Here is a 24,253-nt window from a genome sequence, read left to right as displayed (position 1 = left end):
AAATAGAGAATTGTTCTGGATAGGAAAAAAAGAAATTCAATAACTCCTCACAGTATGTTTTTCTTGTCATGGAAGACTTCTAGAGCAACATTGTTTATTTCTATACTAAAGTTTAAGTACTCACCCAATTTCAGTATTGCCTTTGCCATTAAAGCAAAGCTTGTTGCATGGCAAACAAAGCACATTTAATGCAACTCCTGCTTGCATTTCAGATTACCTCCTTTTGTGCTGTAAGCTAAAATGTACTCCTGCCAAGAATGCTGAGTTGATTTCTGCACTTCCAGCATAATGCTCTTCCTGTATCTCCCCATAAAGTTCATTAAAATAAGGTTTTGGCAAAACTCCCAGATCAGGTAGTTTTCTTTCAGCCTACTCTTCATTTGGGAGTTTTATTTGCATTTCACTTGGAGAATGCAGAGGGGTTTTGTTTTGTTTTGTTTTGTTTTGCTTTGTTTTGTTTTAATCAGCTATTGAGGGAAAGAGGAAAAGAAGACTTTTTGAAATCATGGAATCGTTCATAAATAATATTGATGCCCTGATTTGTATAGAGGTACATATGTTACTTAAATTATATGCATATACTGCTGAAAGTAATTGAAATGAGAATTATTGGTGCTGCATTTTATATTATATCACCGGTGTCCAAGAATACAGTTTTAATTGTAAAAATATGTAGGATGGAAGATTACTGTCATTTAAGCATTTCAAGAATTCTTTTTTACAAAGAATGAAACGGTTTTCCAGTTTTAAAAACTTGATAAAGTAAGCCAAGCCGATATTTTCCTCGTAGTTCTGAAATACTTCTGTCCATTAGAATTTACATTAAAAAATAACATCTTAAGTCCCTGATGCAAAATACAAGTTGTAATTTCAAAAAAACCTTAGATACTTATGTTCACAGTTGAAACATCAGGTAGAATGATGAACTACATAATCTCTAGGACCTCCTTTAACCCTCAAGAGTGTAGAGCTTTAAGATTTTTAGATGCTGAAACTGAAGAAATTAAGATTACCAGGTTATACTGGGAACATATTTTGATTGAGTTACTCATTAGAGTGCATTGACTCAATGAACAATTAGTTTAACCAAAGGCTTAGTCATGAGGACATTAGCTGGTTTGACTTAAATAGAGCAGTTTGGCTGATTATTTTGTTGTCATTTTGACATAGTCAGAAATTTCCATCCCACTCTCTTATTAATCCTCCACACTACACAAAATTCTCAGCATGTTGGTGTCCTAGTCATCCCTTCACAAGTAAGAGCGATTTTTTTCTATTTCATTGTCTTTACTGGTATCTTTTCAGGCCCCTGGAATGCCCTCCTCTTTTGGAATTCCTTCTTCCATCTCTGTCTGTCAAAATCTTCAGCCTGGACCTAGCAAGACTTTCTGAATGCCAGGCCAGCAAGCCCCAAACTCCATCTAAAAATGATCTTTCTCTTTTCTGAAATCCCAGACAACTTTGCACCTCTTTTATTCTACTTTCCACCACTTTATAGAAACATTTTATATATATTTATCATCTTTACTTGATTATAAACTCTGGTTTGTAACCTTACTCAACATTGCCTGTACCTTACTTAAAATTCATTCCTCTATTTCCAAGGGCTCTGGGCATTTCTGATTGGCTAGCACGTCAGGATTAATATGGGGATAAACTAAGCTTATCTTGAATTGCAAATTTTCTTGCATAATGTACTTCCCTTTGTAGAACTCTAGGGGTCCTTAGGCTGGAATTATAATGTTATCTTGACTTTTCCTTCTTTTCCTTTTTTATAGTCTATGCCTACACAGTATCTTTTCTATCCATTCTTTCCTCTCTTTTCCCACTGCTGTTATCCTAATTTAGCCTTTAATTGCCTCAGCCTACATTATTTCCATGGCCTCTTTCCTTTAATCCTCCCTCAGATCTTTACCTAAATCTCTTTCATCTTGTACATCATAGTCCTATTACTTATCTTAGGACAGCTCTGATTATGTCACTTCTTAGATCAGAAACCTTCACTGGAGCTCCAAGCCCCCTGAATGACAGCCCAAAGTCTTTATGTTGTCTTCTAGTACACTCCACAGTATGTAGGTTACCTACCTTTACAGCCAAATGCATGTTAGTCCTCCTCTTCACAGACTTGTGTCAAATGAATTACTTACTGCTTCTTTTCTTTTTTTTAATTAATTTATTTATTTTAGAGTAAGGGGAGGGGCAGAGGGAGAGAATCTTTCAAGCAGATTCTCTGCTGAGCACAGAGCCCGACATGGGGCTTGATCCCACAACCCATGAGATCATGGCCTGAGCCAAAACCAAGAATTACACACTTAATCCACTGAACCACATAAGCACCCCACCACTTCCTGCTTCTTGAATACACTGTATGTTCTTAGCTCTTGGTCTTTGCCTCCTCTGTGCTCTTATACTGGCTTGGTCCCTCCCAGTCTTCAAAGGTAATTTCTTGGTACCCTGGGCCTCTCAATTCTAATAGCACTTTCTCTCCTGCATCTCTTTATATCTCGTATTATTATCACTCATTAGTAAATCTTGAAAAAGAAGACATTTTCCTGATCCATCTTTGCATCCCAGCCAACCTCCAGGACACCCTCGTTCTCAAACAAGATTTAACATAGAATCTTAACAACAAAATTAATAATTACATAGGTACCACTAAGATTTTTTCATTCTTTTTTTTTAAACTGGGAAGTGAACAAAGAAAGATTAAGCAAAATGGTTTAAAAAGAATGCATTCTTTTCAATGTAGTTATGTGCAATGCATTTTAGTTAAAATGCCTACTAATGCTGGATTCACTAAAAGGTTGATTTGATGCATTGATGAAAGTGAGCTAGAATAGCTACAACCTATTAAAGTTGGGGAGAAAATAAAGTGTAGTTGTGTGTCTTGGAATGATAAAGCATAGTAATAGTTTTATTTTTGGAAACTGTAGAAAAGATATTCCAAAAGTCTTTTCCCTTCTGATACATCCTTTTCCAAACCCTGGGGCTTTGTCATATCTCTATAAGTTTCTTTCTATTAGTTCTCTATGTAGTTTATCCTTCCTGTTTCCAATCTGATGCAAGTTCCTTCCAGATCCAGCTCAAAAATCCCTTCTACTCAAAAGTCTTCTCATCAAATCCCAAGCAGAATTCAAATTTTTCCTAATTGTCTGGCCTTTTGAAACCTTGTAAATATCTCTACTTCTAGCATATTTCTTACATAACATTGTAACATCTCTCATAATATTCCAATTATTTGTTTCTAGGTCTGTTTTCAGCAATTAATTTTAAACTTGTTGAGAGATGATTATGTCTTGAAGCATAGTAGACACTACAATATTTGTTGAAGTAATTAATAAATGAATATGAATAACATAGTAATTTGGGGGAAATTTACATTGTTCACACACACACACACACACACACACACACACATAAAACTCTGAACATCCAATTTAGAGAGAGAAAGGGAAAGAGAGGAAAACGCATCCATTTACCTTTTTTTCACCCCTGGGAAAATTTATAGTGAGACTCATTCTATCAATAGAAGATTGAATTTGCAACACACACACTAAAACTTTAAGACTTGACAGAATTAAATCAGACACATGCAAGTTGAAATTCCATCTTGTCTAATAACTATCTTGGTGTCTTCAAACACATTACTTAATATTTCTATATCTCATTTCTTCATATCTAAATAAATAAAGAAGACATAGTAGTATGGTCTATTCTCATTATTCATGGTAGTTATATTATGTAAAGTTGCAGCAAACACTAAATGAATGAATACTGAACCATTTATTCCTAGGGAAAATACAGGATGAGGTTCCTTTGAGAATCTGTTCATACCATTTTCATGAACCAATTAATATATGACCTTGTTTTATGTGTGTTACTGTTAAAAGACATTGTTTTTAAGATATATGGTTAAACATTAACATTGAACTCACGGCCAAGACACTATAACTCATGCCAGAAAAAGTTTTCCTAATACATATGTTTTCTCTCTAAGGCACATGACAGTCTTTTTGAGTTAAAGAATGCTTGATAGTCCTTTAGCACTGTGCTGTGGGACATTTTAAACAGTGAAATCACCAATAAAAAGCACACACAATAAAGGGAAAAAAACAAACAAAAAACAACCTGGGCATTAAAATGGCCATGAAAAGGAACTTGTTTACAGTATATGAACTGAAACAAAAAGAGCTTTGCCGTGTTTGGCCTCATCTGGGTACATGTGCATTGGGTGATTCAGATGTTTTCCATTCTGCACATGTCCATGAATGACCAATGTGCCAATGCACATATATACTTTGGTATCTCTCCTACAAAGAGAGGAAGGTCAGATGTTCCTCAGGGCACCATCTAGGGAAGTATGGGCACTTCTTTTTTTTTAATCACTTATTACAGAGAAGGGTAGAGAATGTGTCAAGGAAAATAGGAGTCCAAAAAGAAGCATTAGTCCTTAAGGTCAACATTGCAAGGCCATTTTAAAGATAGAGAGCAAGTGGATGTAGAGAATGGCTTACATCAATAACCAGGATTTCTAGCTCAGTGGGAACCAAGTTGTGAACAGGACCACAACTCTCAGCTGGCAATCACCCCAAGTCATAAACGGCTCCTATTTTCAATGCTTAGCAGCCTGGGAGGATTTCCTATGGTTTCTCTGTGGCAGAGAGAGCCCTGTACAACAACAGCTCTTTCTAGGTAGTATTTAAACCTCACCTTTATTATAAAGGTGAAAATAAGAAATTTAGCGCCAAATGATTTCCTTAAATGGATGAGATATTAAGCAATAAATCTTGCTTCCCAAATCAACATGATTAAATCCTACCAAGAACAAACTTTAGAAGATGGCTGCTGGCTGAGGTAAACTCACAGTCTGCACAGGAGAGTGCAAAGTATGTGCAACAATCAGGTAGGAAGAGGAAAGGAGGCTAAGAATGTGTGTAGTACTGCCTATAGACTGGTAAATGCCATGTATGTGTAAATAAATAAAATAAACCCAATTTTAAATTGGGTTTAAAAAAATACAATAAAACCTCTGATAGTTTTGTCCCTTTCAGAATTATTCATTATTTCCTTTAGAGTCAAGAAAATACTGAGATTTGCACTAGCAAAATATACAGGTAGTTTTCTATTGTGATTCCACTTATTATCGAAGGTTTTCCTTTTATTTATTTATTTTTAAAGATTATTTATTTTAGAGAAAGAGAGAGTATATGAGCAGGGGGAGGGGCAGAGGGAAAGAGAATCTCAAGCCGACTCCCCACTGAGTGCAGAGCCCAACTCGGGGCTCGATCTCATGACCCTGAGATCAGGACCTGGGCTGAAATCAAGAGTGGGATGCTTAAAAGACTGAGCCACCCAGCGCCCCTCGAAGATTTTTCTTTTAAAAAATTGTTGGGGAATGCATTGGTTTGCTAGAGCTGCCACAACAAATACCACAGAGTGGGTGGCTTAAGCAATAGAACTTTATTTTCTCATAGTCCTGGAGATGGAAGTCCAAGATCAAGAGGTCGGCAGGTTTGGTTTCTCCCAAGGCCTCTCTCCTTAGCTTGCATCTGGCTGCCTTCTCACTGTGTCCTCACAGAGCGTTTTTATCTGTGCGTGCATGCTCCTCATATCTCTGTGTGCATGCTCCTCATATCTCTGTGTGTCCTGATTTCCTCCTCTTACAAGGACTCTCATCAGTTTGCCTTAGGCTCCACCCTAACAGCCTCATTATAACTTAATTAACTCTTGAAATGTTCTGTCTCCAAATATAGACACATTCTGAGGTACTTTGGCTGGGGGGGGCGGGCGGGTAGGGCTTCAACATTCAGATCTGGAGCGGACACAATCAGCCCATGATGGGGAATCTTGAAGGACTGTGAGAATTGCCTTTTAGCAAAGAGGCATGTGCCAGGCATCTTACACCAGGACAGGACCTACTACGGCCGCTGCCTTAATGTTGCCAGGGGTAAACTTGGGATGTGTGCATGCTTCTTGCACCTGCTGGCCCTTTGATGTATCAGCCAGGCCTGCCCAAACTTTGGGAATAGATGGTTATAGCATTCCTTGCTTAAGAAGCAGCCCCTGTCTGGATTTGAGGATGATTGTGCCACACTGAGTTCTGTTTGTATAATTTGGCCTGCTCTGTCAGGCTACCTCTGGTTAATAATCCTTAGCATATTTAATCATATTAGTATAACTAACTTTTTCACCTTCCCCTTTTAAACAAGGACCCTCGAGTAGTGCCAGTCTCATGCCTGAAGGCACTGAATGTCAGATGGCTTCTTTTTTTTCACTTGGCCTCCCCCATCCACTGTACCTCAAAGCACACCCTCTCTGCTGCCTCCTGCTGGAGCCCTTGGTCCTGAACTTAGCCTGAAGAGACCGGTGGCATTGAGTAAAAAATTGCCCATCCAAGCTATTCAGAAACTCCACAGGTCAAACTGTCTTACATTATGGCAGAGCAATGAGATTAGTGTGAAAGACAGCCAGTGTTCCCGGAATGATGTTCTGATGTCATTCTCAAAATGAGTCAGAGTTTCTGTGAGATTTGTGATTGAAAAAAAAAAAAAACAAAGATATCCTTTAAGATTCTGGCTTTCTTTCCTTTTTTTTTTTTTTTTTTTTTTTTTTGCTCTAACCCAGTGAACAGTAGGGGCTATCTGCTTCAGTAATATGCTCTTCTATTCCTCCAGATCTGGCAGATCACAGTGGTCAAGCTCAGTAGTCCAGCTCTGCTGGCAGGAGGAGCCTTCTGACCACAGCTTGGCAGGTCAGGTCGTCCAACCTGCTGTGGATCCCACTACTGACCTATTGACCTTGACACCCTAATCCTTTTGGCCCGGAGCTCATCCCCTGGTTTTCCAGTGGCTCAGTTTCTTGTCTCATATTCCCTATATATCTTGGTCACAGAACCTGCCAGGGGGCAGCCTGGATTATAGTTTCCTGCCTTCCTGAACCTTGATAGTTTCTCTTTGTCAATGGCTACTTGATGTGCTGCTTGGGTAGATATTCTAGATAAAAGATTTAAACCACAGTGTCATGACTCTTTGTCCTAATTAGTTATGAGTTATTTTGTCTATTCACCTGTTATAAAAAAAAAAATAAGTTCAAGTACTCTTTAGGGGTGGTTAGTTTTTTAAAAAGTACGTTAGGAAAAACCCAAGATTATTTGTATAATAAAGTTTCTCAATTTCACTTATGTATGTTTTTTGGAATAGAAGACTAAGAAGTAGACTCATCCAGGTCAGAGGAAGTTGGACATATGTTATCCATGTCTTTGTCTATAATCTGGGTGTACTCATGGTTTTGTATCTCCCACATGCATGTGTCATTGGCCAAGTGCATAGAGGCTGAAAAAATACATGAGATGTACCGAACTACGCTTTGAACCCTCTCTGGATTTTTACCCTTGTTAAATGCTTAGTCTGTCTCCTCTAGATTAATCTCCCCAGTGGAGTGTCTTCTGTCTGAATTTATTTTATTCTATCACCTTTAAATCCTGCTTCTCTTCCTACCTTCTTATCTCCCATCTCTCTTACTTATTCCTCTTCCTATCTAGTCTGTCACCAGTGCTTTAACCTTGACTTCATCCCATTCAACTCTATTCCTAGTTATCTTTTTTTTTCCCCCCAAAGTCTCCAGTTTTCAACTAGAACTAATGACTCACAAGTATTTACCTTTTAAGCTTCCAACTTGTAGTTAAAACAGCCCGATGGGCCTCTTCTCTTAGATATATTATAGACTCTTCATACTCAAACTGAACAAGATGAAACTATCTTCTTTTGCAACACTGCTATTTCTTCTTTGGTATTTAGCATGGCTGACTGCGTCATCATTCTAAACTGCCTGAACTGGGAGCCAAAGACTGATCTTTGATGCTGTACTCTCCCTCCTGTGCCGTCTGTCACCACATCATATTGTTTCCCTAAACCAAGCTAGCATCATCTCCGGCCTCAGTAAGCAAGACAGACTCCTTTCTGACCTCCTTGTTTTCCCTGTCACTCCTCTGCACTTTGTCTTCCACTCAGCAGCCAAAGGCAGATCTTTTATCTCTAGTGAAAGTCATGTCATAGAACTACAGCCTGGGATCAAGGCCCCACTTTTTCTGACCTCTATCATCTACATCCTGTGTTCATAGCCTCCCTCCTCTCCCACATCCCTCCTCCTGTTTTAAGACCACGCCAGCTATACCAGCTTTCTCTCTGTTTTTTAAAACTTGTCGTAGGGGTGCCTAGGTGGCTCAGTCGTTAAGCATCTGCCTTCGGCTCAGGTCATGATCCCAGGGTCCTGGATCGAGCCCCACATCAGGCTCCCTGCTCTGCGGGAAGCCTGCTTCTCCCTCTCCCACTCCCCCTGCTTGTGTTCCCTCTCTGGCTGTCTCTCTCTCTGTCAAATAAACAAAATCTTTAAAAAAAAAAAAAAAAAAAAAAAACTTGTCCATACTGTCCCCTCTACCCTAGGAAGTTGTAATTTCTCTTCTCATTTTTCCTGGAACTCTCTTCCTCAGGTCTTCCCACGGCTGCCTCCTTCTTACCACTCTGTTCTATGCTCAAATGTCACCTCATTGGAAAAATGTTTCCTGCTGAACATTCAACCCAAAGCAGTCTCGCATAAGCATGCACACACCCCTCCCCAACCCAGTCACTCTCTATTCCCATAAACTGTGTTATTTTTGTATCACCCCCTGAAATCATCTTATTTACTTATTTATTGCTTTCCAGTACCCATAACAGTGTAAGCTCCATGAGAGTAGGAACCCTCATGTGCCTTGTTCACTATGGTATTCGCAGCACTTACAACACTGCCAGGCATTTAGTAGGTGTTCAGTAAATAAATAAGTAGATACATTCATGCTTCTCAAATATTTTCCATGTCTTCCCTCCCCTTTCCATTCTCAAATCCACTGTTGTCCTTTAGGTCTTTGTGATTGTTCTTTTGAGCTATTGAAATACTTACCTACTGATGACCCTTCCCCAGTCTTCTTCCTTGCCAAAGCCCACTATGCTTTGCTGCCTGGGTTATATTTTTATAACTTTCTTTATGCTGTTCTTTTGCTGAACAAAGCAGCATTTCTATGACCATATGCATTCTGCCAGGGGTGGGATAGTGGTGGTTGTAGGGCTGGGAGGGTTTGCTGTGTTTGCCAAAGAGTAAACTGTATTTTTGGAAGAGCAGGCCTTTTCATTGGTCGTCGCTGGATTTAAAACTGAGGATCAGGGTCAACTATCCACAGCTGCTTCCCATCCATTAATTAGGCCCTACAACTTCTCAAAAGTATGTGTCTGTGCTTAGGATGGTCCTAAGACGTCAGTATACCATTTTAAATAAGAAGGGTTTGATTCCATATGCATTCAAGATAACCAGTCTTCTTACCTGTAAAAGTAAGTGTCATATCTCCTTCCCTGGACATAGTGAAGAACTTGCTGGCATTGATATATGGCAGAGGAAGGTGTTGATTTGGAAAGGAGGTAGAAAATTAGGTGGGGACCATTTGTTGATTTTTTTTTTTTTTTTAATTCTTTCAATGCCTAGCCCATTGTCTTATACAGAGAAGCCATGCAGTTAATCATTTTGAAATATTTGAGTATTTACATTTTCCTTGCCTTATGCTGTACACTAGGGCATAAGAGTGAAATAATCCCAACTAGATTATAAGCTGGTGAAGGGAAAAGCCCTGAACTGATCATCATACAAGTACATTATAATTAAAAATGGTGATACACTTGAAAAGAAGACTACACAATGCAACTACAAGTCAACATGTTTGTCACCTTTTAAGTGGGTGCTATACAGTTGGATGGCTGCCTGCATTACTATCCTCTCTTTTATGTTAAGGTGAAGTGCAGTTGTTCATCCTTGGGTCAATGCATGGTAGTTTTGTTGAGTTGCTCATGCAGGATATAAAGATGGGGTGGAGCCAAGGATGCATACTTATTCACCTTGTATTGGGGAAAACTGACTATCAGGACAGAGAACAAGGGCCCCTTATATACCCACTTCCTTTACATCATATTTTTATGGTTGATTACATGTATGAACTGACAGTTCCCTTTGTCCATGGAATTTTTATTAATTTTGAATGATGAAGATATTGGTAAATGAAAAATAAAAATGTTCACTGATTAAAATCAGGAAAAAAGTATGCTGACCCTGAAAACTTAGGGTGGTGGTGATGATCTGATAAGGCCCTCTTGAGGAAATTGCATATAAATGTAGACATGAAGGACAAGAAAGAGTTATTCAAGTAAAGAACAGGAAGTAGAGTAGTCAGAGAAATGGAACAGCATTATATAGGTCCAAAGGCTAAGCAGGAAAGAGTTTGGGATGCATGAAGAAGTCTAAAGAACCTGCAATATAGAGACTGTGGGGCAGGATAGCTTAAGGCAGAGTTGGAGCAATAAGAAGGGACTAGATCATGCATGGCCTTGCAGCTATCAACTGCTCTCTAGATTGGGGAGTCAATGGCCTATCCTGTTCTGTGCATCCTTATCTTAATGACTTGTCCCTGACTCCTTGTTTAGCCTTTATGCCTTTTTATGGTCCTCCTGTGTTTCTAGTCAGAAACATGATTCCTTAAGACCATCATGAATCCTTAAAACTTTCAGTTCTATGTTATTAAATCTATTCCTTAGGGCTTGTCTTTGTCTTTCAGTGCCCAGCATTTTGCTGATGGGTTAAGAGGAGGAGAACACATTTCCCAGAGCTCAGATATCTCAAATCACTAGCTTCATCTACAGCTCTCTTCCCACAAGGACTTCAGCAAAATCTAAATGCTCAGATATGCTTCAGTATATTTATAGAAAATTTTATAGAGTACATGAGAAATTTGTCAAGCAGAAGCCAATCAGATGTAAAACAAACAATTAGTTACCACTTTCCATAAAATAGAGTGGCCTTTTAGTCTCATGTGGCCAAATCTAAGACTTGCACTATGAATGTGGCAGAAACATTTATGGCTTCTCTTTAAAACAGACATTTACTGCATTGATTTTCATAATACTTCCCGCAAAGAATAAGTGAAGAGTCATGCCCCCCAACCTATGTGTCCAACAAACGTTTGCACAATGCCTCTCACATAATAGGTGTCCAATAATAACAACACTGAAAACCCTTCCAGCAGAGTACATTTCTTAGGAACGAGAGTTTTCTCGTGGACAAATGATAGGCCCTGAAGTTAGTGGTGAATAAGTTCTGTGCTCCACATACTGCTTGGAGAGGAAGAGGCTATAAAAGAGAAGGAGAGAACACCCCAGGTTGTGAAAGTCTATTGCAGCCTGATAGGTGCAGATTCACCGTCATGTGGCCACAAATACACATCACGCCACTGGTCATAAAAAAGATAACACAGAGGGAATAAAATCATAAAGCCGCCATATATTGAGCACTTACCACGTGTCAGATTCTGTGCTAAGAATTAGCTCCAAGCTTCACAATGGCTCTGGCAGGCAGCTAGTATCTATCATTTCTATCTTATTGATTAGAGAAGGAAGGCAGAGGTGGGCAACATTAGCCTGGAACCACACAGCTAATGAATGTTGGGGACAATTTTAAACCAGGTCTGCCCCGTTCAAGCTCCAAACTCAGATTTGGCCAAGGACACTTAATTTTTCAGAACAGTCTAGGCCATAGAGATCAGGGCTGATAAAAACAAAACAAAACAAAAACCTACTGTCAGTCGCAACTCAGGGGCTGACATAAGTGACCTGACCCATAAGTCACCAAAAGAGAGATCTTGCCGGAATGAGCAGAGTTCCTGAAGAATGCCAGTGAGCAGTGCATCTGCCAGGGAAGTTGCTTCATACTTTCCTCAAAAATTCAGTCAAGTGGCCTAAAATGTTATATGTCCCCTTCTCAAAAAATACTGTTCTGTTTGATTCTACTCTTTTCTCAATCTGATCTTTGAGCAAATGTCAAAGTGAATTGATAGAGAGATGAGAGCAGGGTCCACTCAAAGGAATGATGCTTGAGTTTTGTTCGAGAGCCTGACGTGTAGTGGCTGTGTGACTTCATTATTTCCTTTAAGTGAGGACTCTATTAAATACATGCCAAGGACAAGGCATTTGTGTGTACTGAGGATACACTGAGGAATAAGAAAGACAGTCTCCCCGTAAGTGCCCCGCCTCCCCCTCTTTGGATTTTCAGGCTTAGCTCACTGTGCCCTGCTTGATCTCATGGCAGATCATTCCCAATCCAATTGATAGGGAGATAGGAGAACTTTACTCTGTACCACTTTTCCAACCTGATTAATAAAGTCCGTCTCATTGCCGTGGAAGGTGATACAAAAACATTTCTTACACTCTCTGTTTGCCTAGTTGAATGTATATTTTAGTAATTTGTGTTTTTTGTATATGCCCTTTGGCACTTTAAGAAAAAAAAATTGAACTCTGAATCTATCACTTTGATCAAGGAATTGTGTGCTCTCTGGCCTTCATGTACAGCACAGAGTCACTGACCCACTATCAGTAAAACATGCTTTGTGAAATGTTTTCTTAGAAATGGAGATGCATTTGCACAGATTGCTTCCCATTCTCTTGGTGTCTCTTGTTAGCAGTGGCATGCATTTGTATGAAAGCTGGCAGGGGTTAGGATGCAGAGTGTGGTCGTGGACCTCAGCACAGCTAACTGGCATGTTCAGGGATGAAATGTGCAACTTTTGCCTCATTAGCAGCATGTCCCCTACTGAGTTAACCAGCCATAGGCAATTGGAGAACTCTGAAGGTTAATTCTTTCTGCCCATAGGTAGAGTTACAGCTCAATGGACTAAGCCCTTAAAATGTTATCACTCCAACCAGGAAATTTTAAGTGGAAAAAAATGGCTGGCAGTACAAAAAGGTTAAACGAATTGAAAACAGGTCTAAAACAGACTTGCAGTTTTTTAAAGAGTCGCATAAAATATTCTGTAACTTTTACAGAGGTTATGACTTGAAACATGTTCCAACCATGTGATTACCAGGAACTATTAAAATAAATAGCACAAATAGGGCAATTAAATATAGATACTCACAGCTTCAAAGCACAAGAGAAGAGGAAGTGAAGCAGCTTTGTTTTTCTTCTAAAAACATGCAGGTGACTTTATTTGGAATTTGAATAAAGACCTTCTTTGAAAAGCTGGCTAGGGAGGAAGGCTGATGAGGCTAAAAAATTGCGATTATTTCCCCCTCGAGGGGGTCTTGTCCTGAGCTGATGTATCAGTATGAGGCAGTGCTCCTGCTAAGTTACATACAAACCAAGCAGAAGAGATGGGCTGTGGGACACAACGGAGGGACCGCTGTCCATGTAGCTTAAGATAAATGTCGTGGCTTCACTTTGCACTTCTTAGGTCGCCTGTGACCCCAAGTCATTGTTCGTTTTCAACAGGCATCTGATCTTCTTCTCCTGGCTCCTGTGTTTTGAAGACACAGTGTAGTGTGGGAGGACAAGAAGGTCTCTCTCTGGTCAAGATCCCTCGTGTGTGAAATGGGTACTAATGCAGATGAACTGAACTGAGTCTCTGCCTATGTATGAGTGCCCAAACCCGCCTGTCTGCACAGAAAGGGAAAACCAAAGACTCACTGGGGGTTCTGCTAGGCTAAAGTCAAGCCAGTAGGTCTTCAGCAGTTAGGCCACAAGGGTGATGACGAGGATTTGGCCCTTGAATAGGAACATGCTACTGTGTCTATTCATTCTTCCATTTTGGCTTGCTGGCAAAAGGCAGAATAAAGAATAATTATTTGAAATAACTAGGATTTATTGAGCACTTAGCCATGTGCTCTATGCCAGGTACTCGGAAAATCCCATGTCATCTTTGCAAGAGGTAGTTGTAAAAATTAAAAGCAGCCGGGAAGCGCAGACCCAGGATCCAACTGAGGAGGCCTGTAACATGCCTCAGCCTTACCCACAGTCTGTGTCTTCACTCCATTGTTCTTCAGAACAGCACTATAACTAGCTATCATGGTTCACAATTACTGGATAACTTGTAATTAGACATACACAAAGGATTTTCACTACTGAAGGAAGAAAACTTATTTGTGAGGAATAATTTGGTGATAGCATGACAGAATACAATACAGAGACTACAATGGAAGATACAATTGTAAGTAAACATAAGTATTTTCCCTATTCTGATGTCTTCTGAGGTGTATATGTGAAGTTATAGAGAAATCCCAGAAGTATGGTGCTGAGAAAGGGCCCTCAGAGATCTTCTAGAATAATATGTTAGGATCATAAAGCAATATGGCAAAGTGTTTAGACTCTTACCACACAATCAGTTCAAATGGATGTTTTTGAAAAGTATATTCCCTCCTGTAACATTGAATCTTTTATCCGATTTAATTTGCAGAACTTCTTTCAAATAGTTAGCAACCTTCTAGACGAAGAAAACAAGGAAAAATGGGAGGATGCACAACAGGTAAGGCCGGAGCTGTTTCAAAGCTTAAAATGAAATCGGCTACGGAAAGCTTAAAAAATATGTGAAGAAATTAATGGCTTGCTATCCCAAGAACATAAAAGGAGACTTCTAAAAGTCATCCTAGATTACATTTTACTAATTTTAGAGAAAATAAGTGATCTCTTTTATCCTAACAGTCAATGGACTGAATGTTATTATAAATGTGGGAAAAACTGAACTGGTTTAAGTCATTCCTAACTTTGAGGTATCAATACATAGTAACTATGTGCCTTACCAACCAGTTTCTTTCCTGCCTACAGACTATGGGAGAAACAGCAAATCCAAAAACATATATTACAAACCGAACTGTGGGGTAATAACAAGTAAAATCATTTGCATTTACTACAACACTATGTATAATCTGGATCAGATATGCAGATGTGCATTTGGATTCAAAGCCAAGAGTTGTAAAAATGAGTTCTCATAAGAAAATTTGAATTCTGCTTTTTTTTTTTCTCTTTCTGCTATGCACGATCAGTGTAGCAAGTGGTCTTACTGGTTCAATTATTGTTGTAAAATACCTTTCACTGCCATTTGTGCTGTACTGACATATGTATGGTTAATAACACTTTTTTTTTCCAAATTACAGAAAAAGTGGGTTAGAGGTTAAGAAAGGGAGAATAAGCATGTTTTTAAAAATCCTGTGGAAATTTAATTTAACTGTGTATTAAAATTCTTTAAATTTTCTGCTTGACCCTTGCTAATTCCGAGAAAACAATGCAATCTTGAAAATAAGAATATTTTCTGAGGTTCAAATGAACCATCTATCCCTTTCTCCTCTTATAATCATGTTCTTGGTCTTCAGGAGCGAAGCATGCCCTTTTATTCCTGTTATGATAGGGGCTCTAAAAATAGTCCAGTGTGGGTCTACCTCATTATCAGGTACAAATTCTGTGCTTCTGGCCATAGCAAGAAAAAAGATCAGTCCTCAGTGTAAGACCCTGAATCTATCTTTTTCTGCTAGCTTGAATTATGTATTTGTCCTTGGCTTTCTTCTAGAGGAGAGCCTCATTCACTCACTGGAAGGAAATGATTTCTTTCCCTAGAATACAGCTGCAGAGGCTAAGCACATCTTTCCAGAATGCAGGAGACTATTAATTATGGATATATTTAGAGCAAATGTATAATACCCCTTTTTAAAAGAAGACTGCAGTTCATCAGATGGCATTATTTACTGTGAGGTCCCAACTTGAACAAACAGTGAGTGGTGTACAACTTCTCGTCAATGGAAAATCCTGAATCCCTAATCCATCTATCTACTTGTGATTTTGAGTTAGCTATATTCTTATCTTTTAAATATTTTTTAGTAGTGATAATCCTTAATGCCTTTTTAAAGATAACTACTGGATTAGAAACAAATAAAGATAACTACTTGAAGTTAAAAAACAACAACAACAACTGTTTTGTAGCTTTTACTAAAAGGTATTGTTATAAAAGCAGCTACATGGTAAATGAGTCTCCAGGTTTGTGGCACAAAGGGTGAACTCCATTTGCCGCACATAGTTCATCTTAAATTCACCTGGTAATGGGGTGACCGCTTGTTAGTTAACTGGCTTTATCCAAAGGAAAAAAAAATAAGCTTTTTCTATCTTCATGAAGGTAGTTTTGCAACTTAGAGCAAGTGTCTGCTGAAAGTTAACGCTCCTCCCCTCCCATAGAAACGGAGAGATAGAGGTCCTGTCTTCCTTGTTATCACCTCTGTCTCTCTCTCTCTCTGAAAAACATCCCTGGGTCTTCCCTGTAAGAGTCTATTTAGCTTTTTAAAAAGATTTACATACATTTCAAAGAGACAAAGAACTTAACAATTATTATTTTTCAAAAGTAAATGCCCTAAGAACAAAGGATGAAGGATGTGGGGCTGGGAGAGGGAGTCTCTCATTTTCAGCAGGGAGAATTAAGCCTCTTATTTTTAATTTGTATTTTCCCTTGCACGACACGTACTCATATACACCTACACAAAAACCGCAGAAAAAATACAGTAGTAGCAGAAAGCTTGAAACTGATGGAAATTTCATGCAGATTTTTGGAATGATAATGACGATGAACTCTCAGAATTCATATTTAATGATTGGAAACTAGGTAAGAAATAACATTTCTTCCCGGATTTTCCCCAAATTAAAAAATGTACAAGTACCCATGCTACACATTTCTAAGTGTAATAGTCAATTGTTCATGCCTTCAAATACACGTACCTATATGATGCATCCTCAGTGTCTGAATTTTAGCGGGGCACAGCCAAAATCTTCTGTAAACTTTACACACCGCACCTGCTATTTGCCCTGCCCAACGTGTCTCCCTCTTACTCCGATCCCCTTCCAGCTCTGACTGTATACTTCTGCTAATCAGACTGTCTCTTCCCCTCCTGCACCAGCCTTTGTAAAGACAAAACCACTACAATTCTAATCCACTTAATTTTTTCATGGCTTCAAGGGGTGATCGTGCTGAATGGCTAAAAGAAATGAACCTAACTTCAAGACGTTTTGCTCTACTGTGGTTATCTAATGCAGGCTGACTGTATAAGCATTATGGGTGACACAGAGTAACATTCATATGACCTTCTAAATGACCTTCACTTCCCACACACTATGCCTGAATCCGGTTGTCTTTAAGCAAGGACTCCTCGGTGTGCAGCGTGTGAGGTGGCGTGGTGTTGGGTTTGCTATGTATGTGTACCTGTGAAGCACCCGCACTAAAACTGTTGGCATGATCCTGAAATTACTGTGAGCATTATTATTCATTCAGGAGCTATTACAGTTGTAGAAGTAAATGTTTCTCCCAAGGTACAAAAGTTACTTTGCAGTGAACTTAATAGTTTGTAAATATCTTCATGATGGCAATAAATTTTTTTTTTTCTTTCAGTGGCCATCATATAGATGCTAAGTAAAAAATGTGAAAAGTCCCCAAATGTCAGTGTTTGTTCTATGTTATATTTAAGTGGGGAAAGGATCCCATCAAAAGTAAAGACGGGTAATTTCTAAGTATACAATCTGCTAGATATTTTTAGTTTCCTTAGATTTATGGAGGATTAATCACTGCATCATATCACTTTCAAAGTTCTTGCCCTGTGACACCTGGTATCATTCTCAACTAGTGTTTCAAAAATACAACTGCTGCCAATTGCAGAAATTTCTTCAAATAAATCAGAGCTCATCTGTGACCTCATTATGTAGTTTTTGTTATTCCAGTGATATATTCCATGATATAGACTTTTATTCCTTCTAATCTTTGCTTCTTTTTGTAGATTTATCCTGGCTCAATAGAGTTAATGCAGGTGATTGAAGATTTTATACACATTGTTGGAATGGGGATGATGGACTTTCAGAATTCATACTTAATGACTGGAAATGTAGGTAAGAAATAGGATTTTTTCCCCAAATCTTACTGAAATTTAAAAAAAAAATTGCAAGTATCTGCGCCATATATTTTAAGTATAATACCCATTGCTCATATCTTCGGGTATATGTAAGTAATGTATTATGGATACTTAGTGTCTGATTTTTAGATAGGCCGAATCACATGTACATTATACTCACACACTCACGTATACATTATACTCACACACACACACACACACACACACACACACACTTGCATGGATTCCTGGAGTCTTTATCTCGTCTATATTTGCACATGCACATGTAGAGGAGAATATGTACTGCTTTTTCCATTTGCCAAATGTTCATTGGTATCTGACCTAATGTTGAAAATATATAATATATATTCTTGTGTGTTTTTTTAAAAAATGAGTCTTCATAATCTTCCATACATTGTTCATGAGGATGCCAAGTTACTTTTTGTTGTTGTTAGGTGTCCCAGGGATGAGCTGAATCAGCACGGGTTGTACAGGTTTCAGGATACCTGTAAGGGTCATGGTGCCCTTGCTGCCACAGCAGTTTTCCTGAGTGACTGCCAGGCACAGTGGATCTCTCCCGTCCCTCTGTAGTGGATTGTGTATTGCCAGAGCGCATCAATAATAATTAATAATTGTCTCTAATAGGGAGGAATTACACAGAGAAGCGAAACCTATGCATACTTTCACAGTGTCACTGAGCCAACAACGCTAATGTTAACCAAATGGCAGATTACTCTTTGTAGTAAAAGACATGGCAAGAACAAAGAAATAGTCTTTTAAATAGTATATGCATTGAGTTGATACAGGTTTACAGTTTCTTCATTTCTTTAAAAGTTTCCTCTCATAATTTTGCTATGATTAAGATTTTCTGTCATTTGTCATGCTTTAGTAGTCTTCATCTAAAGACCACTGAACTATAGATAATAATGTGTTTAAATAAACATAGGTTGCCTCAGATTCTTATTCACGGCATGTTTAAGCTTTAGTTTCTGGATTAGGAAGATACCTAACTTGGTGGAGTGATTAACTAGGGGAGTTCAACTAGTACAGAACACACAAACATATAATATATAATATAATATTATATATATGTATATATATATACATATATATGTATGTATGTATGATTAAGGCTTTTGTTGGTTCAGTTTACACTTGGTGTCTTCTGAAGATATTTTAGTCCTATAGGGACTCATGTGATCCTAAGATATCTTCCATCAGCATGACCTCAAATTGTAATGGATAATAACTAATTGCTGGTAATATTCTTTAGTTGGGGAAGACCTATGCGATGCAGTCCTTAAATGGGGACATTTCCATGCCAATATACCATCTTCATGCAGCATAAGTCCTTTCAGTTAGATTTATGTTTTTTTGTTGTTGTTGTTGTTGTTGTTTTTTAAAAAGGTTTTTTTTTTTAAGATTTTATTTATTTATTTGAGAGAGAGAATGAGAGAGAGAGAGAGCACATGAGAGGGGGGAGGGTCAGAGGGAGAAGCAGACTCCCTGCTGAGCAGGGAGCCCGATGTGGGACTCGATCCCGGGACTCCAGGATCATGACCTGAGCTGAAGGCAGTCGCTCAACCAACTGAGCCACCCAGGCACCCCTAGATTTATGTTTTAATCCACCTTCTGAGTCAGTTTGAGGGCCCAGACTTTCCCTCTGAGTGGGTGTTTAGCAGCTTGTGCTGGTTCAGGAATGGAGTGAACTGTCCCTTGCTCTAAGCATTGAGTGATGAGAAGAAATGGGGACCAAAAATAGTATCTTTGTTGAAGAATAAATTCAGAAATCAGAGAATATCCAAATTAAATGTGCATTCCAGAAGTGGCTAGGCAAAGAGAGGAAAGATCAACTCTGTAGGAAAAGCGATAGTATATTGGGCTATGAGTTATCTGGCACAGGGAAGGAAAAACCTAGAGAGATTCTGGGGATACTGGTCATTGAAGCTGGAACCACTCTCTGAAGGGCTTTATGACTTCTGTGGTGAGGAGGACCCACGAAGGCTGCTGTGCCAGATGAGTCCATTCACAAAGTAATTTCCAAGAAAAACTAAGGGGGAAACACACAGAGGTATTGTTTCTTTAATTCTTTTTTGTAAATGTTAACATCTAATTCTAAAAGTCATTGCTAAGTAAAAGTATCAGATTGAGGGGCACCAGAGTGGTGCAGTCGGTTGAGCATCCAACTCCTGGTTTCTGCTCAGGTCGTGATCTCAGGATCATGAGATTGAGCCCCACATGTGGCTCCATGTTCAGTGCGGAGTCTGCTTAAGCCTCTCTCTACCTCTCCCTCTGCCCCTCTCCCCTCCCCTGCATGCACTCTCTCAAATAAATAAATAATAAAAAAATTCTTAAAAAAAGAAAAAAAGATTGATACATGGCATTTGTTTAGTTTGGAAAAAACTGTAACAAAAGGAATGCCAATCTCAGAGTCTAGTAAGCTTAAATTTAGACTTAAGTACACGGTTTGGATAACAGTATATGAAATCCTCTATAGTCTAGTATAATTTACTATGAAAATTCCATAAATTATGAACATTTATTACTCTTTACCTTTCTTTTGACTTGCCAAAATTATGTATTTGAAACCTTTGTGTATTTTTTGCATTAAGATTCTGTTTTCAAGGTTAGCCTACTTCCTTTATCATCTCTAAACTTTAAGAAGTATATTAAATATAGTAACTCAAAGCAATTTAGTACTGCAGATAAAGCCAATATTGTCCTATACTATCTTCAGTCTTGTGTAAGGACAGTGTGATTTGATCACTTCTGATCACTTATGTATAACTAATTGTGGTTTTTAAAAAGGTTATATTCTGTGAATAAATATCCCGAACATTATTATACAGCCTAAAAGAGATCGTTTTTATTGTTGATTTCCTTCCAATACTAGCCCAGAGACTGACTTATTATAGTTTAATGACTAGAAGAAGGTTATTCTCGATAATATTTTGGACTTTTCCAAAGTGTATCCATATATTAGTTAGGTTCTCCAGAGAAACAGAACCCATAAGATATAAGTAGGTATATAGGAAGATATTTATTTTGGGGATATTGGCTCATGCAATTATGGAGGCTGAGAAGACCCACCATCTGCTGTCTGCAAGCTGGAGGCCAGGAAAGCTGATAATGTAGTTCCAGTCCAAACCTGAGGGTCTTAGAAACAGGAGCACCAATGTCTGAGGGCAGGAGATGGATGCCCCAGCTCAAGGAGAGAGCAAATCCACCCTTTGCCTTTGTGTTCTATTCAGCTCTCAGGAGATGCCTGCCTGCACCAGTAAGGGAGATCTTCTTTACTCGGTCTACTGCTTCAAACATTGATCGCCAGTAATATCCTCACAGATACACCCTGAAATAATGTTTTACCGGTTATATTCATATTCTTCATGTTATACAATTTGATGCTAATGTATATAAAACATCCATTATACTGTTTTGTCCGATATTTCCAAAGCTTTTGGACAAGGACACACACAGAGGATAATTTACAGTAGCAAATTGTGAAATGTGTGAGTTGTCACTCATTTGTCTTACATCCTGAGTACAAATATTAATTACTCAACATTAAGCTCATTATACTGAGCATAAACACACACACACACACACACGCTCATGTGTGCATACATTTAAACACACATGTACACACAGCTTATGAATAATAAATAGACTAGGTAACTAAGAAAGGTTGCTTATTCTTTATAGCCATTTTCTTCAGGGTGTGTTGGATTAAAACTACTTAAAGAACCACAAGAGATCATCATGTCTCTTAAAGAGATTAATTTTTTTTTTTTTTCATAAAGCCTACATGCATTGCCACCTCACTTTTCTGGGGTATAGATAAGCTCCTGAAGAAAGACAGAGTTGAATAGCCAAAAATAAATATCATAAAGACCATGGAGTGTAATAAGAGAGTCTCAGAACCTTGCTGATAGTCTATTTTATTTCAACTTTAAATATAATTTCAGCATTTCTGTTTTCTGGTTCCTGGTTTAGAGAGAATGAGTTGGAAGCAGAGATAGTGCTGTTAGAAACACATATATAGCAAATATAATAGTTGAAATGTTGAAACAATAAAAAGCTATACTGAAAGAATATAGCCGAGTATGAAGCCCCTACTGTAGAAACAACCAACTCATGCCTCACCTTTAAGAACATGAGTTCTAACTCTTAGGATCATAATTTATGTCTAAAACCATGGCCTCTATTCATCAAGATAAAAGTGCCTATAATCTGATTAAGATGGCAAGAAAATGAGTGACATATCTTAGAAAGATTTTCTTCAGAATTAGTTGAAATGAAAAGTTTTGAAGTTTCTTTTTTCTGAAAAATGTCCCTACCTGCATCAGCTTGTAATAAATGAAATGCTATTATATGCTAAAAAGCTGTGAATGTTTTGGTATAAACGCGTGTATGTTCATTTTTGGAGGGCGCAGGTCCATAGCTTTGATCAGTTTCTCAAAAGACTTATGGTCTTAAAAAAGTTAACACAAAGCTTGAGAAAAATATTCTATGAATAAAGACATTAAACAAGCTAATGCATTTATAAAATAATTGGGCATAAATAGAATACTTATTTTTCATATTCACATATGAATATGACGTTAAAAATAGACATGATAATTATAATAAATGAAAATGAGCACTTACAAAAGACTAAACACTAAGTAGCTTATATAATTACTGAATAAATGAATGAACATGAAAAATTGATATGGTATAGAGAGATTCCAATTCGCAATATGTCTCAGTTTATTGCAAAATTGTATTCTAAATGTTCTAAATATGCTGTATAGGTAAGTGGTTTTTGTTTTAGTAAAAGATGTGAATTAGTCAATGTATTTTTTTAAATATTATTGTTATCAATTAGTTCAAGGGGGACTATATCTTAATATTATTTAATATGAGTTAAAGTTGTTTTTCTTCAACAAAAATATTCTTTGAAGAGTTGTTTAAACTTATTTTCTGTTCTTTCTCTGTAAACATTTTATCTTCAATCCCTTGCAGCCCAGTGTTTCCCTCATCACTTCCCTGAAACTCCTCTTGGAAAAGCTTTCTGGAAACTCCCGATTGCCAAATTAAATCTCCTCCCATATTTTAGCCTTCAGGTCCCCTGTGTTTTGCTAACCACTATCTTTCTTAAAACTCTTCATTCTTTTGCCATTTTTATGTTTATTACAGTATAAACTAGAATCAAAGAATAACAATTAGACTTATGATTCAGAAATGATAAGATTTTTTAGAGGCAGTAACATAAAGCAAAGAAGGTTAAGCACTGAAAGGGGAAAAAAGTACATTATTTGAGGCCCAGTGGTTTGCCATTCCAAAGGCAGACTGGAATGTATGAGATCTTCCATGCTCTCATGGTATTGCCATGCGGTATGGGCATAGATTTCCATTGTTCTAAAGATTTGTCTATCCCTTTAGCAAAGTGTTTGATAGTTTTTATTATGCTTTTAGTCACCAATTTTCCACAGTAACTTCAAGTAGCATTTATATTTATTTGTTGGTAAGAATAGACTGTTTAGAAGTTAATTGTTTTAGTTTCGGACGTAGAACTTGAATTGTATTCATCAAACTGAATTCAGGAAAGATAGTGATGTGTTACATGTTGCTAGCTCACTGACTCTGCTCAATTAAAATCAAAAGAAAATTATATCTTACTATAAGCAAATCCTTTCCTGTTATTCAAGTCATTAAGATAAATGACTAATCTTCTGGCTTACAAGGGAATTGCAGCCTCATTGAGGACAAAAGAATTACGTTAATAAATAAAGTACACTTTGGTATGTGTCATATAAACCAAATGCACAGAGATTCCTTACAAGAGATGTTGTTCTGTGTTAAGGATCTAGAAAACTTCTCAAAGAAAGAAGCATTTAGTTTAGATTTTGAAGGATGACTGGATTGTTGACAGTTCAACATGAGGAGAATGAGTGGCAAGGAGATGCTTACATTCCAGAACATTAGGGAAAAAAACATTCCAGTCTATTAGCAGAAACAGTATAGAGTTGTCAAAGTTGAGATTGCACTTAGTGGATAAGTGGTTTATTTTGATAAAAACACATATGTACAGAAATAAAGAAGTAAAGAAAAATTAAATAAAATTGGAGAAGCATGCTGAGACATGGTATAGGATGGTTCTGAATTCTGAAGACAACAGGGAGGTACCAAAGCTTGACCTGATGAGAGCTGTGCTTGGTAAGAGATCATGTTAGAGCAGAAATAGAATTTTCTTTTTGAGAAAGGCTTTAAACATGGAAACTGGAAGGCCTTTTACAATTCATGAAGGAGATAAGGAAGACTTGAGTTAGTAGTAGAAAGAATAGAAACCAAATCATGGTTATGAATTTGAGGTCTGAGGCAGAAATGATAATATTTCATAACTTAAGGTGTCAGAAAGAAAGGAGTAATTGCGATTATATTTATTCAACAAACATTTGAGAGTGTCTTTCACATATTAATGTTTAGATATAAGTGTAACCCTCAAGTGAAAA

General features: G+C 37.8%; 1 protein-coding gene across 4 annotated transcripts in view; it reads left to right on the top strand.

Moving 5' to 3' along the window:
• Window positions 1-24,253, top strand: part of ADGRB3 (adhesion G protein-coupled receptor B3) — a 711,244-nt gene that overhangs the window by 353,810 nt on the left and 333,181 nt on the right. For all 4 annotated transcript variants that reach the window (XM_078055165.1, XM_078055166.1, XM_078055167.1 and 1 more), the window contains 2 exons: window positions 14,300-14,368; window positions 17,649-17,757. In XM_078055165.1, the coding sequence (XP_077911291.1) occupies window positions 14,300-14,368; window positions 17,649-17,757 (178 nt within the window). The remainder of the gene's footprint in view (window positions 1-14,299; window positions 14,369-17,648; window positions 17,758-24,253) is intronic.

Source organism: Halichoerus grypus, chromosome 9, assembly GCF_964656455.1.
Source record: "Halichoerus grypus chromosome 9, mHalGry1.hap1.1, whole genome shotgun sequence".
In the NCBI taxonomy this organism is placed as follows: Eukaryota; Metazoa; Chordata; class Mammalia; order Carnivora; family Phocidae; genus Halichoerus; species Halichoerus grypus.
The sequence above is the reverse complement of the archived record's forward strand: the minus strand, read 5'-3'. Positions and strand labels throughout refer to the sequence as shown.